Source organism: Mesoplodon bidens (genome assembly GCF_964165515.1).
Source record: "Mesoplodon bidens genome assembly, chromosome: 8".
Taxonomy (NCBI): domain Eukaryota; kingdom Metazoa; phylum Chordata; class Mammalia; order Artiodactyla; family Ziphiidae; genus Mesoplodon; species Mesoplodon bidens.
In genome coordinates this window covers 97,144,827-97,162,424 of record NC_138165.1, presented here as the reverse complement: position 1 = coordinate 97,162,424, position 17,598 = coordinate 97,144,827, and the positions used below count along the sequence as shown (strand labels likewise).

Below are 17,598 nucleotides of genomic sequence, written 5' to 3'. Positions count from 1 at the left end.
GTTTTGATAGGCAAAGTAGATAATCTGTCACACAGAGAGTACTTCAACATGATATTGGTTCATAATGACAGTAACCAAAGCAAGGAAGTGGGCATTCCATTTTCCCTTAGGAAAAGCCATCAACATTTCCAGAGAGTATCCTTTGAGCACTTCATGGGCATGGCATTGTGCTTGGAAATGGATCTAAAACAGCAATTACTTATTCTATGAGAGTTTACGCTCTAACTTGATACTTAAAAAACAGTCTAGAAAAGAGAGACATAGAAAGAGCTTGACAGCATATTCTTTTGTGTGTGTGTGTTACAATAAAACTTTATTTACAAAAACAGGTGGTGAGCTGGATTTGGCTGAGGGCCATACTTTGCCAACCCCTGAGCTTGACAGAATATTCTTTTGATCCAGTTTTTCTTATTATCATTGCCTCCATCAAGTATTAACACTGCCTGGAGCTTCCAGAAGAATGGGTGGGGAGGGGGTTTGAGGGGACAGCTGCTCATCTTCAATGTGTGTCCACATCTAGGTCCTCTTTGTCTCACGTGTGAGAATCATCCCCTTCTCCAACCTTTACCCCCCCACCCCCACCCCCCATGCCATCAACTGTTTTACAAGGTGGGGCTTTTAAGAAAAAAGCAGAACCTGGGGATGTCAAAATGATCCTCTTAAATATAAATCTTTTCATGTCATAGAAGAGGAAACTGATACTCAGAAAGGTATAGTCCTTGTCTGGAGTCACTATATTGCTTTAGTGGTAGATCTGCTACTGGACCCCCAATAGCCGTGCTTGGATCTCAAGCCACTGTCTGTTGCACTGTCTTTTCCTGGCTCATCAGTTGGTGAGCTCATTGATGTCACAGCATAGCCTCTGGCTATTTCCACTGACCTGGGCAAGCCACCATGATTTTCTCTCACTTTGTGGTACATTATAATTAAGATGATGACCATATATCTTAGTTTGCCTGGATGGTTTCAGTTGTCACCCGTATTTATTAATATCATGTCTCTACTCTCACTCTCCAGAATGTCCTGGTATATAGAGATCAATCATGATCTCTATCACACAGTACAACACAACTCCTTATTGTGTGTGGGCACCTACATTTGCCATCGTGTTTGTTCTTTTTGGTTCAAAGTCTGTTGGATTAGAGCAGTGAATTTCGTCTTGAAGGAGTTAAACCCACCACAAACACTCATCCCTGTTGCTGTAATACACACACACAAACATACATCTAGACATGCCCACTGTACCCTATATAATAGTACAGCTCAGGCTTTGGAAACTTCAACTTGGCCTGAACAGAATCTGAATTCCCAGAGTTCTTTCCTTTCCTGGCTTTTGATTTTGGAAGTCAATCAAGATGGACCTCTTTCTTATTCATTGCCATTTGACTTTGTGCATGTACACATGCCAGGCTCATAAACACATGGGAACTATAGGCATTAATCTATATCCATCTGATAGCCAGGAGGAGGGAGTGGGATGAGGAGTGTATAGATTTACATGGGCTTTTGCTTTCATTATTACGTATTTCTACATTTGAAATTTTTACAGTGTGTATAAACAACTTGTGTCATCAGAAAATAAAGTTGTTTAAAAGTTTAAAACTAAGGAAAAAATTATTAATAACTGCCACTGCAAAAAAATATTTGACTGAAATCCAGCACCCCAGAATGTTCAGAACCATTTGAGAGAACACTTGTTTACAGAAAGTGGGTCTCGTCTCGAATCTCAACCAAGATATTGGTTGGAGGCATTCTCTAGTTGTAGTCTGGCTTTCCTTTAGAGTTACTTTTTTTGTTTGTTTTTTGTATTTTAAGTTATCCTAAATACAGCAGTCAGACAGGAGTAATTAGAAATAAGTCATCTAGTTATAAGTTTTTATTCAGATGTTCTTCTTTGACAAAAGAAAAAAAAAGAAAAGCAGATGAAAATGTAATACAGGAAGACAAGTTTATTAAAAGGTGTAGCTATAGAAAATAGCATCGCAAGCTTGATGACTTAATTTCCTTTCTGCTTTTATTGATCACTTTATTATATAAGGCAGGATTGATCGGATTTCCAATTATGAGTCCCCACCTTAGAGAACTGAGCCTGTCAAGTTACCCAGCCATGATCTTGTCCCTTCTCCCCCATTAAAAAAAAAATGTTACTTCCCAAGGCTGATAAACACTGCTTGGTGATTGGTCCTCAATGGATCACTTCTTAGAAAATGAAATGTCAACCCCTTGGCCTCCTATTGATTCTTCTTTAGTGTCGGACATAAAGCTGTCATGGAAAGGCTGCCTGGAGCCAGGTAGCTGACAGGCTTTGCGCGGCCAGTGCACACTCAGCTGATTCTTCTCCACAAGTAGGCTGTGTGCTCTGTCGTAACGGACCGCAGATGTTTAAATGGGACAAGAACAGGTGAGAAGAGAAGAGACAGGTAGTGCAGACAAAAGTCTGGTCCATGCTTTTAGTGAGAGTACAAATGAAAGATGGTAAATGGTACCCCTAAAATCATCTCACCACCCTGCAGCCAGCCATCTGGGAAAGCAACAGATGAAACATCCTAGCCTGGAAAATGATGGGGCTGCTTCTTGCCTCATAGAGCCATGGATAGTTGACGGCAGAATGGATGCGAGGGACGGACCCCTTATAGGGTGATTCCCCACACTGCTGATGACATGGGAGATTGTTTTAAGAGGTAGATGGGCAGAGATCCACACAGTGAGAAAAGTTTCAGTCCTTCCAATTACTTCAAAGGCAAATCTGTTTGCTAATTTGTCATTTAAGAAAGAGGAAATGGCCTCAGGCTCACAGCTAGTATCTTGCTGGATTGTTTTTTTTTTTTTTTACAGCAATTGTTTATTTTATTATATTTACTTTATATGGAGAAGTATGAGCTTTAAGCAAGTCAGAGTGATCTTTAATTTTTCCAATGAGAAGATCTACTTTTTTTCTTTTGTCCAACTTGGAATTGTAAACATTTGGGGATCTCAGTGAAAGAATGAAATTCCTAAATTTATAAATTTTATTTATATATTTTAAATAATATACAGAATACATTGACTTAGATTTATTGTATGTTTTTTCCATCCACATTATGTTGAGGAAATTAACTTACATTTTTTATAGGCATCTTTGATCAGTGTCTTCCTGTGTCACTTATCACATACGTTATAATTTAAGGATTCTCTCAGCTTTTCAGAGAATGTAATTGTACCAGCCATCTGGGTGGTTTAAGGTGCAGCATTTCTTGTATTTATGTAATGCTGTCTCTAGAAGTCTTCCTAAACTGCATAAGCACATTCTGTTGGCAACATGGCACCATTTCCTTATACTCCTGTAGGTTCACATTTGTGATCTCCAGTGTAACCACTTTATTGCTTTTAAAAGTGATTTTTGACCATTAACAGTGACATCATAAAATGCAATGATAAGGTCATAACCTCAGGACTAATGAACTTAGTGATCAACTATGTTAAATTCTTCTGACAACTACCTCCCCCTTTTATATTAATGATTTTATCAGTTTACCTCCAAGCATCCTAAATAGTATTAATTCAGGTTGCTTTAGGCCAGTGTGTCTTCCCCAAATAGTATTTTATTGTTCAGTATGTATGAGAAACGCTTTTAAGAAAGAACTAGAATGCAAGATGAGTTCCTCTTTTCTAAAGGACAGTTTGGTGACCAGAGACAAGTACTGCCTGATAACCAGCCATAGGTGGCATTTCTACTGACATTCTGATGATCTCTGGTGCTGCCGGGTTTCCATTTATGTTAGGGTTATAAAGTACCCCTTTTACTTGAATTAAAGAAGTGAATTAATTGATTTTAAGAAAAAAATGAAATGACTATTGCAAAATTTGTGAAGGAGGTACACATACGGCTCAAGGTAGGAAACTACTGGCATCTTGTATATTAGGAACTTGAGGCCTGGACAGGAGGTGAAACAGTTAACTGCACCAAGGTCACACAGCTAGTTAGTTGCCTAATCAGGACAGGAGTCCATCTCTCCTGGCTTCCAGTACTGGCCTAGATAGATTATTTTAATGTCTTCTGGACTGAAAACATTGACCTACATCAAAAGTTAGCATTGATGGGCTTCCCTGGTGGCGCACTGGTTGAGAGTCTGCCTGCCGATGCAGGGGATGCGGGTTCGTGCCCCGGTCTGGGAAGATCCCACATGCCGCGGAGCGGCTGGGCCCGTGAGCCATGGCCGCTGAGCCTGCGCATTCGGAGCCTGTGCTCCCTAACGGGAGAGGCCACAACAATGAGAGGCCCTCGTACCACGAAAAAAAAAAAAAATTAGCATTGACAATTGTAGCAAACCAGAGCTTCAGGAGTCTTCTTCATGATGTTGGTACCATGTGTGATGTGTGATTTGATGTACAATCTAACACATGCTATAAAGTCAGACCTTGCAAGTTAGTTTTATCTTCTTTGGAAGGTTACGATTTTCCACTTTGGAGCTGAATGCTAAAACAGTCACCATTCAGACTTTATCTTCCCCGGTGTCCTAATTGTAATATTATGGTCACATAAGAATGAATACACTTAAATGTTAGCCTAAATTGGCTCTGATAAAGTCATGTAAATTCCTACCATTAGTTGGCAGATGGTACTGCGGGAACATTTCTAAACAACCTGTGTGCACTCGTGTGGTTCAATCCCACCCATGTCAAGATGTTGCTCATGAAGAACATTTAGCCGTCATTTGGTGCAAGAACCGTGACAGCTTAAGGAAGGGGAAAAAGAAGAATAGCTTCGATGAATCTTCATAGGTCATGCCGTTAAACGCTGGAAAGTGTCCTCCTGGAGCTATGCTAGTTATTACATTGCTTTATCTTCTTTAATCTGCACTTTAGCTGAATAAATTACTTACCTTTTGCTAATTAGTTTTGGAACAGTGAGCCCCATCAATCAAATCCATCGACTTGATCAGGGAAGTCAGTATTTTAGTAAAAGTGGGGTGCGCGCTGGGCCCTGTCACGCTTTGCTCCACTATTTTGTTGATATTATCGGGTAGTCAGGGTGCCAGGAACAACACATTGGTTGGGAGGGCAGGGCTGGGGTCTCATGCTGTCCCTGGACAATGTCTGTTAATACCCTGATTCCGCCTCCCTTTGACAGAGGCGAGCTTAGTCACAGGCTTTCAAAGTTTCACCTGCAGAGGAGTCCCTTTACCTCCTGCAGTTAAAAGGTTCCATGTTTCCTTCTGGAGCATTCACTCACAAACCACTCCCCTCCTTCCCCCCTTTTTTTAATCAGCTTGCCCACATCTCAATAATTAGAAAACCTTCCACAAAGGTTTCCTTCTGTCATTCAGGTGATCTGCCTTGGATGTCAATTTAGCACTCTTTTAGGCGATGTGGTTTCCTCTGGGCTGGCTGACCCAACGCTAAGCTTCCATAGGCTTTCTTTTCTCTGGACAATAACGAGCACATTGTCCCACCCTGAGCCAAAGGAGAAAGGGTCATCAGGTGACAAAGGTAGAGCAGGACTCAGGCTTTTTAGTTTTAAAGGTATTATTAAGTAGCTAATAGGCTACAATTAGCTTTTGAACAGTAATCCCTGTGTTTCTTTGTCAGCATTCCCTGTACTCTACCGGGGTCTTCTCCTCCAAGTAACACTCCAAGTAAAGTTTCTTTATAGGGAGTGTGGGAGGGAGGGAGACGCAAGAGGGAAGAGATATGGGAACAGATGTATATGTATAACTGATTCACTTTTGTTATAAAGCAGAAACTAACACACCATTGTAAAGCAATTATACTCCAATAAAGATGTAAAAAAAAATGAAAATAAAAATACACCTCTACCAGAAAAGCTGTCCTTCAGAGTTGAAGGAGAGAGAAAGAGTTTTCCAGACAAGCAAAAGCTAATGGAGCTCATTACCCCTAGACTGGCCTTACAAGAAATGTTAAAAGGACTTATTTAAGCTGAAACAACAGGGTGTTAATTAGTTGCAGGAGAACGTATGAAAGTATAAATCTCACTGGTAAAGGTAAATATGCAGTAAAAATCAGAATAATTTAAAGTTGTAAGGCTAATTACTTACAAAGCGTGTATGAAGATTAAAAGACATGAGTAGTAAAAACAGCTATAACTACAATACTTTGCTAAGAGATACACAAGATAAAAATATGTAAACTGTGACACCAAAAACATAAAACAGGGCTTCTCTGGTGGTGCGGTGGTTGAGAGTCCGCCTGCCGATGCAGGGGACACGGGTTCATGCCCTGGTCCGGGAGGATCCCACATGCCGCGGAGCGGCTGGGCCCGTGAGCCATGGCCGCTGAGCCTGCGTGTCCGGAGCCTGTGCTCCACAACGGGAGAGGCCACAACAGTGGGAGGCCCGCATACCGGAAACAAACAAACAAACATAAAACATTGGTGGGGAGGGAATAAAAATATAGAGTTTTATATAAAAAAAATACACTTTCTCCTCTAATTTACTTCCTCCTTCTATGTTCAGAAGCCTGAGGAGGGGATGGGCAGGTCAGCCTTGTAATGATCCCTGCCATTTTACATTTCTCTGGCTTTGCACAGATTTCATGAATATGTTGATGGAAAATGGCACTCCTGGGCTGCTTGAGGCTGCTCCTTTCTTTTGGTATCTACAAGGGTTTTTGATGAACTCTGACAATTTAAAGTTGGGACAAAAGCTTCCCTGCTCGATGCATTTTTTTCTTCTTTAAAGGAAAGAAATTCAAATCAGTATTCAAGATCTAAAGTGGTTTAAAATATATACTTGTAATTTAAGATAATGCTTTTAGGAGCTCTGATAAGATACAATCTCCCGGGCTGGCAGGACCCTATCACACCCTTGGGACCTAGGCACGCATTTCCCTGGCATAAAATGCTATCTTCATAGTCCCTGACCTAACACTCTTATATTTCCTTTAAAAGGAGAGGGGAGGGGGAGTTTTGGAGAGGACTACATCTTTCATACAAATGTTTGGTTTCTGGATGTTTAAACCTGTTTAGCTTCTTTGATGAAGCAATGGATTTTGAGAGCAAGTGGAATCCAATTTAAGTGGATTTACTCATATAAAATGTGCTATAACTTATAATTAACTCTCACCAGCTATCATCATATAACTTCGTCCACTCTGGGAGAGGCGTGTGAGGTAGTGAGCTGGACGGGGCAGACACACTCCTCCTGTATTTGCTAGGAGGGTCGTGGGTAAATGACTTGCCCTCCTGCCTCCATGTTCTCATCTGTACAATGGGACTGAACATGTGTCTGTCTGCCTGATTGCTTTCATAGGGTTGTTGAGAAGATGCCATGAAATGTTATATGTGAAGGCTCTTTTAAAAGTTAAATACAAAGTAAAAATGCAAGCTATTATTTGGGACTGAATGACTCACACTTCGAAGTGAACTCTAGTAACTGAGGTCTCTGTTTACTGAGCTGGTTCCTGCTTTGCAAACATTTAGGGGAAGAGATAATATATGTGATGAGAGCACTTTGAGAAGTTAAATGCAGTGTAAAAATGCCAAGTATTATTATTTGCAAGGGAATTATACACACAGAGGAACATCTGTAGGCTCTGAGGGTCTGCTTGCAGAGCTGGTTCCTGCGTTGCTGACAATTAGGAGAGGAATGTGGGTGAGGGGCTGGGACACGTGACTGTGACTGGGCTGCTCTCTGGTGACACTGCATGGCCCTCTCTCTTTTCCATGACCATCCTGCCCTTCTTGACTTGTTCAAAGTGCAGGGGTTCAGGTTATCAGATTCAGACAGGACCACACTGCTGCGACCCCCTGTGGCCTCCAGGGACTCTTGTCACCACAAAGCCTGTTTCCTCATATATAAGAGTCTTGACTGACCTCATCTTTAAAGCTCTAAGAAAATTACAAGATGATTATAAAGTGCAATATAAACTTCACATTTTTGACCAAAAACATACATGTACATATTTTATTCACTAATATGGTCTCATCTTCCAACTTTACAGAGTTCTAATATGGACTGAATTGATTTTCCAATTTAACATACATACACATAGACACATATATATGTGTCTATGTATAATGTATCAAGATTACTGATTCAAGAATTATATATATTCAAGAGTTCTTTTTCCCAAGACTTTTTATAACCAAGCCTGATCTCACTCCTATGGGACACGGAGAGAAGAAGGCCAACTGTGGGACCATACACTGTTTTTTGGAGAAAAGAATTAGGCGACAAATGGAAACTTATTTTTTGTTTTGTTTTTATTTGGCTGAATGGGGTCTTTTTTTTTTTTTTTTTTTTTGCGGTACGTGGGCCTCTCACTGTTGTGGCCTCTCTCGTTGCGGAGCACAGGCTCCGGACGCGCAGGCTCAGCAGCCATGGCTCACGGGCCCAGCCGCCCCGCGGCATGTGGGATCTTCCCGGACCGGGGCACGAACCCACGTCCCCTGCATCGGCAAGCGGACTCTCAACCACTGCGCCACCAGGGAAGCCCTGAATGGGGTCTTAATTGCGGGATCTTTGTTGTGACACGTGGGATCTTCTGTTGCTGTGCGCCGGCTTCTCTCTAGTTATGGCGCATGGGCTCCTGAGCGCACGGGGTCAGTAGTTGCGGCCCGCGGGCTCTAGAGCACACAGGCTTAGTTGGCCTGCGGCATGTGGAATCTTAGTTCCCTGACCAGGGATTGAACTCAAGTCCCCTGCATTGGAAGGCGGATTCTTAACCACTGGGCCTCCAGGGAAGTCCTGAATCCTTATTTTTACTGCTGCAAGTTTTCTACAAACTCTTAAGGAATGTAATCCAGTACGAAGCAAATGTTTACCTTTTAAATTGTCGTTAATCATTTAGGAATTTGTATGCAGCAGCTGAAGCCAATAACCACAAAACTATTGTTTTAAGAATATCATATAATAGGATAATGAGTTTTTTTGTGGTAGTAGTTATTGTGGTGAAAGCAACACGGCTTACTATTACTTATCACATACTGACTACGATTGCCTTTGATGTATGCAGAATTCACCTAGGGAAACTTATTTTAATTCAGAATATGTATGTGGGGAAATTAGCCAGTAAACTTCTAATCTATTTTCAATACAATAAATTTCTCCTGGGGATTTAAAATTATAATTGTATTGTAAAATATTTGCTGTATCACCTCAGTTTAATACTATGGTTACGAGCAGAGACTCTGTGGTGACAAGTTACTTACCCTGTTATTTCAACTCCCATAAACCTCAGTTTTCTCATCTGTGAAATGTGCATTACATATCTGCCTGACTTATATTATGGTAGTAGAGAACTTGTGGTTTACAGCTTTTGAAAATATTGTTTTTTATCTTTTAATAGACGGAGTAAATACAGTAAAGCAAAACAAGAAGCAGATGAAGAGAAACATTTGAACCAAGGTACAGAAAACTGGATTAAAAGTAATTTTATTTTTAGAGCATGTCTCGTGTTTTCAGTTTAGAAATGTGTAAATAATATTCACATGGCTATTAATATTATATTCCTTTCATGAAATTATCCAAATAATGTACTTCAGGGTTTCAAACTGAAATAGGTGATTGGTATTTTTTTTTTAAGTGAAATTAAAGATGGAGTTTGGGTAATTTCCTTAGATGCTTCTTTTTCCTTATTTTATCCTCCAACCTGAAAAAGTATTGGTCTAGCTGGCTCATTTTTGTAGCTGGGTGGCAGGATTTAGAAGGTAACAATTTTTCTCTTATTATAAGGTAAACATTTTGGAGACAATAGAATAAGAAATTGAACACACCACAGAATATGTGCTGTGGAATTCAGGACTATCAATATTTCTTTAGTGGATTTTAGTTATTTTGATAGTCCAAGTGGAGTCAAAGACTAAATTCAAAGAATCGTCTCTGAATGACTTGAACAAGATAGAAGACTCTGGAATGGACAGTGGTTGGTGTCTCTCCAGGAGTACTATCCATGAGAACTTTCTGAGGTGATGGCAGTGGTCTTTATCTACACCACCCAATGCATTAGCCAAGGGGCCACAAGCACCACTGAATACGTGAAAAGTAGTTAGTGTGAATGAGGAAGTGAATTTTAAATTTTATTTAATTTTAACTGATTTATATCTAAATAACACCAAGTGGTTAATAGCTACCTTATTAGCACAGGGAGGTAGAAGGGCTGGAAGAATAATCCTGAGAAAGGTTTTCATGGCTAGAGCATGTGAAGTGATGAAGGGTCATGGAGTGTCTGATAATTTTCCGTTTGTTCATCTTGTTTCCTTTCTAAAACCACACTTTCTCATTTGCATGTGGTATATATTTTTAAAAACAAAAATGATGCATTTTTTTGAGATGAGGACAAAACTGACAGTCTTGGAAAATCAAAGGGTTTGGGCCAACCGGTATCCTACACCTCTCAACGCCCCAAAGCCCCAGGAGCTCGAGCAGGGAGAGGCGGGGTGTGAATGCCAGTGGAAAGTTCCCAGTAATCTCTAATGCATCTTGTCCCGGACATCTCTGGCTGCCCCAGAGCTCACATTCCAAATTCAGTTTACCAGTGACTATGGGTTGTGGCCGAATTACCCTTTCTAGTATTTAAACCATTGATTTACCAAAATTTCCAGGTGAAATTCAATGTCTTTTCTTACAGCACTTTCTTTCCAAAACAGAATAAAAGTGGAACTCCAATACAGAGTTTGTATTTTCAAATCAAATAGCAGTTACTATCCCTCTCGTCCACTTAACCTAATTTTAATCTTAGTTTGTTAATTGTTGTTAATTGTTGTCAATTTTTGGTCCAGATATGAGGCAAAAGATGATATCTTGTAACACAGGTCATTTGAGAAAGTTTCTATCATCTTCCCTAAGGGAAGAAAACTAGAGATGGTGGGTAGGATGTGAGCAATTGATTGGGACAACAATATTTATTTATTATTTTTTAAAATTGTGTTTAGTGGTTTTTTTTTGAGTTTTTGAATTTTATTTTATTTATTTTTTAATACAGCAAGTTCTTATTAGTTATCCATTTTATACATATTAGTGTATACATGTCAATCCCAATCTCCCAATTCATCCCACCACTACCACCACCCCGCCACCTCTTTCCCCCCTTGGTGTCCATACATTTGTTCTCTACATCCGTGTCTCAATTTCTGCCCTGCAAACCAGTTCATCTGTACCATTTTTCTAGGTTCCACCTATATGCGTTAATATGTGATATTTGTTTTTCTCTTTCTGACTTACTTCACTCTGTATGACAGTCTCTAGATTCATCCACATCTCTACAAATGACCCAATTTCGTTCCTTTTTATGGCTGAGTAATATCCCATTGTATATATGTACCACATCTTCTTTATCCATTCGTCTGTCAATGGACATTTAGGGTGTTTCCATGACCTGGCTATTGTAAATAGTGCTGCAATGAACACTGGGGTGCATGTGTCTCTTTGAATTATGGTTTTCTCAGGGTATATGCCCAGTAGTGGGATTGCTGGATCATATGGTAGTTCTATTTTTAGTTTTTTAAGGAACCTCCATACTGTTCTCCATAGTGGCTGTATCAATTTACATTCCCACCAACAGTGCAAGAGGGTTCCCTTTTCTCCACACCCTCTCCAGCATTTGGGACAGCAATATTTAGATAACACATTCCAAATTTCCTTATAGAGACTCTCTTTTCTTCCACGGGATAGGTTGTTTTTAAAATTTCATCCCTGAAGTGTGAAGACATTCCAGGAACTCAGTAGAGCTACAGCCTCTTAAGTAGCAAACAATTCTTGTTTACCCACTAACGAAAACCAGAGCAAGAATTTAAACATTTTCCTATGTCTACACTAAGTATTTTTCCCATGCTAAGAAATTTTTTTCTGTGCTGAATATTTTTAGACCCAGAGAACTTCAGTTTATTAGTCGTTCCTGAGAAGTGTTCCGCCAACCTTTTGCGTGTTTATTACTCAGGTGTTAGAACTTACGTGGATCCCTTTACGTATGAAGATCCCAACCAAGCAGTTCGAGAATTTGCCAAAGAAATCGACGCATCCTGCATTAAGATTGAAAAAGTCATAGGAGTTGGTAAGTGTCTGTGTCTATAAGCCTATTTTCTTTGTGGATATTAAATATATGTATGTGGATTATATAAATGCATTAGAATGTAGTGTATGTGCCTGTATATGTAAATATCTGTGTACCTGAAATTTGCTTGATCTACATAAAACACCAGCACAGTGCCTAGTGTATAATAAGCACTCAACAAATGTTAGCTATTGGCTGTTATTCCTTCTCCTTGAACGTGTTTCTGGTTCAGAGTCAATTCTTTTTCTCTCTCAAAGGTGAATTTGGTGAAGTATGCAGTGGGCGTCTCAAAGTGCCTGGCAAAAGAGAAATCTACGTGGCTATCAAGACATTGAAAGCTGGTTATACAGACAAACAGAGGAGGGACTTCCTGAGTGAGGCCAGCATCATGGGACAGTTTGACCACCCAAATATCATTCACTTGGAAGGCGTTGTCACCAAATGTATGTGCGTCGCTCCCTTTACAAAGCCAAGTTAGAAGTTACTGGCAAATTAAACACACATTTTCTTTCCGGGGAAATGACAGATGGAGCAGACCCACTGATTGCTAATAGGTGGAAATCAGTGCAGGACAAGTCATTAATCTTGTAGTCATTTCTAAATGGGTGTATGGTGTAGGCTGATACCCTATTTCCAAGGCAGCTTGTGTGAGATTTTAGCGAAATTAGTACTGCAGATTTTTGGTGTGCCTTGCCATCTTTCGAATCTTTGCTAGACCAAACTGATTGTCACAGGATAGGTGCAAGCAGATGGTAAGCAAAATAAATTTTAAGTACTTTTCATATAAAACACAACAAAACCTCACCACACCTTATGTTCGAAGCTTCGGTTCCAGATGCAGGGAGTACATCTTGGTAATCTATTATATTGGGGGATTTGCTTGTCTGCTCTGCCTGATTTATGGCAGCTGTAGTTGCAGTTCAGCACCTATTTCCAGTAACACCTGGTTGCACCTTCCTTTTTTAGTCCATTAGCATTCGCTCAGCCCATGAACCACGCTTCAGTTAAAATACGACACAGCTCAACAAATGCATTTTGCGAAGCAGACCCTGAATACACCTGTAAGACTGTCTAAGACCAACTTATAAAGCACCACATGGACAGGGCAGCTGAAATGGTTACTATTGAAGGTGGCTCTGTTCCAGAAGCCTTAGTACCTAATACAGTTACTACAAGTCAAGGATCTTGTAAGCCTGGGGCTATGTGTCCAGGACGGCCAAAGTGCCATTAGATTCCAAGTGCCTGGGAAAAGCGTCCTCCATCAACCGGTGCAGAGTGGCTGCCGCAGTGGGTGAAGTGGAGGTGTAAACGTTGGATGTTAGGTCTGGGGCTAAGGGGGCAGTAAGACAAGGGTACACAATCTTTAGGCAGGGAAAATTTGGAAATTACTAAAAAGTGAGAGCAGATATACACTAATTTAGAGGTCCTCAAACTTAAACATACATCAGAATTCTGGAAAACTCATTAAAACACTTTCCTGGACCTCATCTTCAGAGGTTTGATTTAGTGAGTGGGAGCCCATGAGTTCACATTTCTGAAGAGCTCAAGGTCAATCAAGCTATAGTCCCTGGAACCACACTTTGAGCACCTTTGGCCTAGTGACCAAAGATTTACACATCATCTACTGCTAGTAAATTATGAGGCCTTGACTAGTTGCTCAAGTTCTCAGTTTCCTCATCTGTAAAATAGAGATAAAAATGGAATAGAATATTTAGCCTGTTTGGCATAATGCTTATTTAGCAAATTAAAAAAAAAAAGCTAAGTGTTAACTGGCATTATTATGTCTTAAAAAGTACATCTTTCCCCATCTTTGGAATCCTTTCAAAAAGGAACTTTGGTGCTAAGGGTATATAATTTTTCACCTAAGGTGAAGGCTATAATTAGCGTAGAATAGCTCTATTTGCTTTTTAAGATGAGTTTTACAGACAGGATATTTTTTTCTGTGGCCTGTGGTCTGTGGAGCTGCCCAGAGCCCTTCACTACATTAATTAAAAGATAACATTCCCTTTAAATACTTCTGCAGGTCCATTTTCTCAAAAGGAGGCTCTGTTCAGCTTGGGGTGTTTTTCCTGGGGCAGACAGTGATTTTTGTAGCACCTCTGCAGAAGAGCGAAGAAACGGCATCTTTGTGTTAAAGTCCCACCGCACCTCTAAAACCCGTGGCTATTACAGCTGTAACTGTTACAAACGACTGGATGCATTTGCATAATGCACTTGTCACTGAATTAAAATGGTTTAAAATTTCCACCAGAGGCGCCATCCCCTTCCCCCACCCCCCGTCCCCTCCCCATTGCCTCCCTGCCTGTTCCGGGAAAGGGTCTGTCTCTACCCTGGAGCCCAACCTGGACCCATTTCATAAGCCCTCTGTGCTTATGGAGATATTCATCTTTATTTCTCTTGTAGAGCTGATAAAGATTCTGACAAATGGATACTTTTCATAAACAAAAAAACGGAGAATAATTGTGAAGATAGTGCCGACAGACTAGGGAGGTGTGAGGGTGAAAGAGTGGGAGAGTCTGAATTCATGACTGGAGTTCCTTGAGTAACTTTGTAAATGGACAGGGAGACTATAGATTCTCTCCACTAGCCCGCGGATCTCCTTGCTTCCCCACATTTCCAGAGGGATCTGGTGAAATGGAAGTAGGTGTTAATACACCATCAGGGGAGTCACCCCTTCTCATGAGTTGACAAAGTATCATTTGATTGAGGCAGGTTCATTAAAACTCATTTAGATGCATTTGTTCTATGTGGTCACAGATGCAGAGGGTAAATGAGCCTGAGGACTAAAGGCTTCCTAGTAATATTGATGGAGGATGGAAAGGTGTACGGGGACCACTCCCTCCAGCCGAGGAGAAAGAGATTAGAAGTGGTTTTGACCCACCCTCTGGTCTACACCGAGATTCCTGCTTTTTCTGCCTGCTTTCATTCATCACTTGAAAATTAAATGTTCGTGGTGGTGTTTTCTAATCCAGCACTTTTGCCTCGGAAAAATTCCTTGGGCACGGTACCAAATGTTCAATCGAAGAACAAATGGATAAATGAGACTTCATTGAAATTAAAAACGTCTGCTCTTCTAAAATTGTGCCTCTGAAATGAAGACATTTCTCCTTTCCCCACACCAGTACAGAGTCTCATCTGATAGGGGCTCTGGGTGGGAAATGTACTCGTTTAGAATAATTCTGGGGGCTTTCCGGCAGTGGCACAGCCCAGCCCAGCCCATTTTCCCTGACTGGATGTCTCCGTCCAAACAATCCACAAGGACAGTAATGAATATTTTTGATTTTTCAAACTAACATTTTATTTTCCTCACAGGAACTCTTCTGTTTTCTTGGCTTTACCCCTTGCCTGAGTAAAATATCGAAGATTTACACCCCACTGCCACAAATACCCTTTAGAAAGAAGGAATTTCAGACCTTGAGTCCATTGCCAGGGATTAAGAAACTAAAGAATGGTCCTTATTTCCTAAGGTCCTCAGAAAGAAAACCAAAGTGAAATGAAAGTGTTTCCCACTTCTCTCAAAACCATAAAATCATTCTGATTTCTTTGCTTAGAAAAGGTAGAAGGGCACACAAAGGTTCTAGTCCTGAATTAAATTTGCTGCCTAGGATGAAATCACTTATTGACCCTTTTCTGTGATTTTGTTGTTGCTGCTGCTGAGGTTGGCAGCTTAAGGAAGCAAATAGACTGAGTTTATTTATAGATAGGAAAAGGGAAAAGAAAGGATATAGCCCCTGACCTGAGTGAGGCAGGGGGAAAAGCTAAGATGGTACATGCTTGAGCTTTAAGATGAGTCTGGGTAATGAAGTATCCAACATAGCTCCCAGAAGCTTGGGTTCCTCCAAATAGGTAACAAAAAAAAGAGTTTCTCTGTTCATTGATTCCTTTAGCATTGCACAAGTGGCTCTTCTGGGGACAGAATTAATTAATTGTCTTAAAGATTTTTTTCTCCTTTAAACGGGCCATTTATCTTCTTCTCCATTTGCTTGAGAGAGCAAATACCCATCCACGTGCTCCCTGGATATCAGAGGCCACTTTATTAAAGAACTTGTCAACAAGCCACCCAAAGGGTTAACCTTCCAGATGGAATTTAAACCTACTCGTCCTTTTAATATTTCATTCCTAGCTCCCCACAGCTGAGGCATAAGCTTGGCTTGTTTTAATTAAATTAGATCGCACAAGACAGGTGTCCTGGCAGGAAAATTGTGCACAGCCCATTTTTATCTCATTAACTGCAGTGCTCATCAAGGGTTTTGTGTTTTTCTTTCTGGAAACTCTAGGTAAACCAGTAATGATCATAACAGAGTACATGGAGAATGGCTCCTTGGATGCATTCCTCAGGGTATGTGACTACTTTATATTAAACCCAAGAATGTTGGTATTTAGAAAACTCTAACAGACTTTGAGTATTTGTTCTGTTTGGTTGTATTCATGGACGTTTTTCTAATGAGGCAAAGGAAGAAGAGGAGAAATAGAGAATGATGTGATTTTTAAAGGCTCTTCAATAATCCACGTACAAGGAGGGTAGTATTTGATTTATTCTTGTATCGTGGGGCTGTTTGAGTCATAAATTCATTACAGTTGGATAATTTCCATCTATTATACAGGAAGCAAACCCAGCTCCTAGGATATACTCTACTCATGAATTAGTGGCTTTGGTCAAAAAGGCCCGGAAATCCTATTGAGTTTCACTGCACACCGGATACAGATATCAAAAAAGATCCACGTAATAAATGCTTGGTGAAAATTAATTTGGCCTAATGCTAATGAGATTGTCCCTTATTTCTTTCCTCTGCAGAAGAATGATGGCAGATTTACGGTCATTCAGCTGGTGGGCATGCTTCGTGGCATAGGGTCCGGGATGAAGTATTTATCTGATATGAGCTACGTGCATCGAGATCTGGCTGCACGGAACATTCTGGTCAATAGCAACTTGGTCTGCAAAGTGTCTGATTTTGGCATGTCCCGAGTGCTAGAGGATGATCCAGAAGCAGCTTATACCACCAGGGTAAGAAAGATTCGTGACCTCTGGTCTTTGACTCTGATGAAACTGTTCCTCTCACTTTGATGTTTAAACCTTTGTGATTTTTACAAGTTTCCTCATCCTTCAGAGCCCCGTCATAGCCATGCACCCATTTTTAAACCATGTTTCCAAGAGGGATTTTGAAACAGCCTCTAGATGTGTGACCACTTTACAAAGCCACAAGTTAGAGCGTCACTTATTATTGTATTTTTTCACACTTAACCTACCTTCCTTCCTTCCTTTCTTCTTGTTTGTTTTAGATTTTCTACTTGGTTCCTTTTTATTATTTAAAAAAAACTCATATTTTAAACAGGACAGAACAATATTTCTAGTCGGCTGCCTACCGAATCTGAGAATGTATATACAGGATTTATAAAACATTTACACTACGCAAGGTTTCCCAGTATCTAATGGCCTGCGTTTTACTACTGGTAGATAAGCCAGGATTAAGGCACAGTTAAGAGTTATCAGTATACAGTTAATGGCTATGCTATCTTAGCCGGACAATCTGAATATAAGATACTAATGGAATAAACACAGAATCATAAAAGTTATTGTCCATTAGGGCTGATACTTAAAATCAACATGAA

General features: G+C 40.4%; 1 protein-coding gene across 2 annotated transcripts in view; it reads left to right on the top strand.

Annotated features, from left to right (window-relative positions):
• EPHA4 (EPH receptor A4) overlaps window positions 1-17,598 on the top strand; it is a gene marked incomplete at its 3' end in the record, with an annotated part of 146,956 nt that overhangs the window by 112,219 nt on the left and 17,139 nt on the right. For both annotated transcript variants that reach the window (XM_081243311.1, XM_081243312.1), the window contains exons 9-13: window positions 9,286-9,344; window positions 11,875-11,988; window positions 12,246-12,431; window positions 16,266-16,327; window positions 16,784-16,993. In XM_081243311.1, coding sequence (XP_081099437.1) covers window positions 9,286-9,344; window positions 11,875-11,988; window positions 12,246-12,431; window positions 16,266-16,327; window positions 16,784-16,993 — 631 coding nt within the window. The remainder of the gene's footprint in view (window positions 1-9,285; window positions 9,345-11,874; window positions 11,989-12,245; window positions 12,432-16,265; window positions 16,328-16,783; window positions 16,994-17,598) is intronic.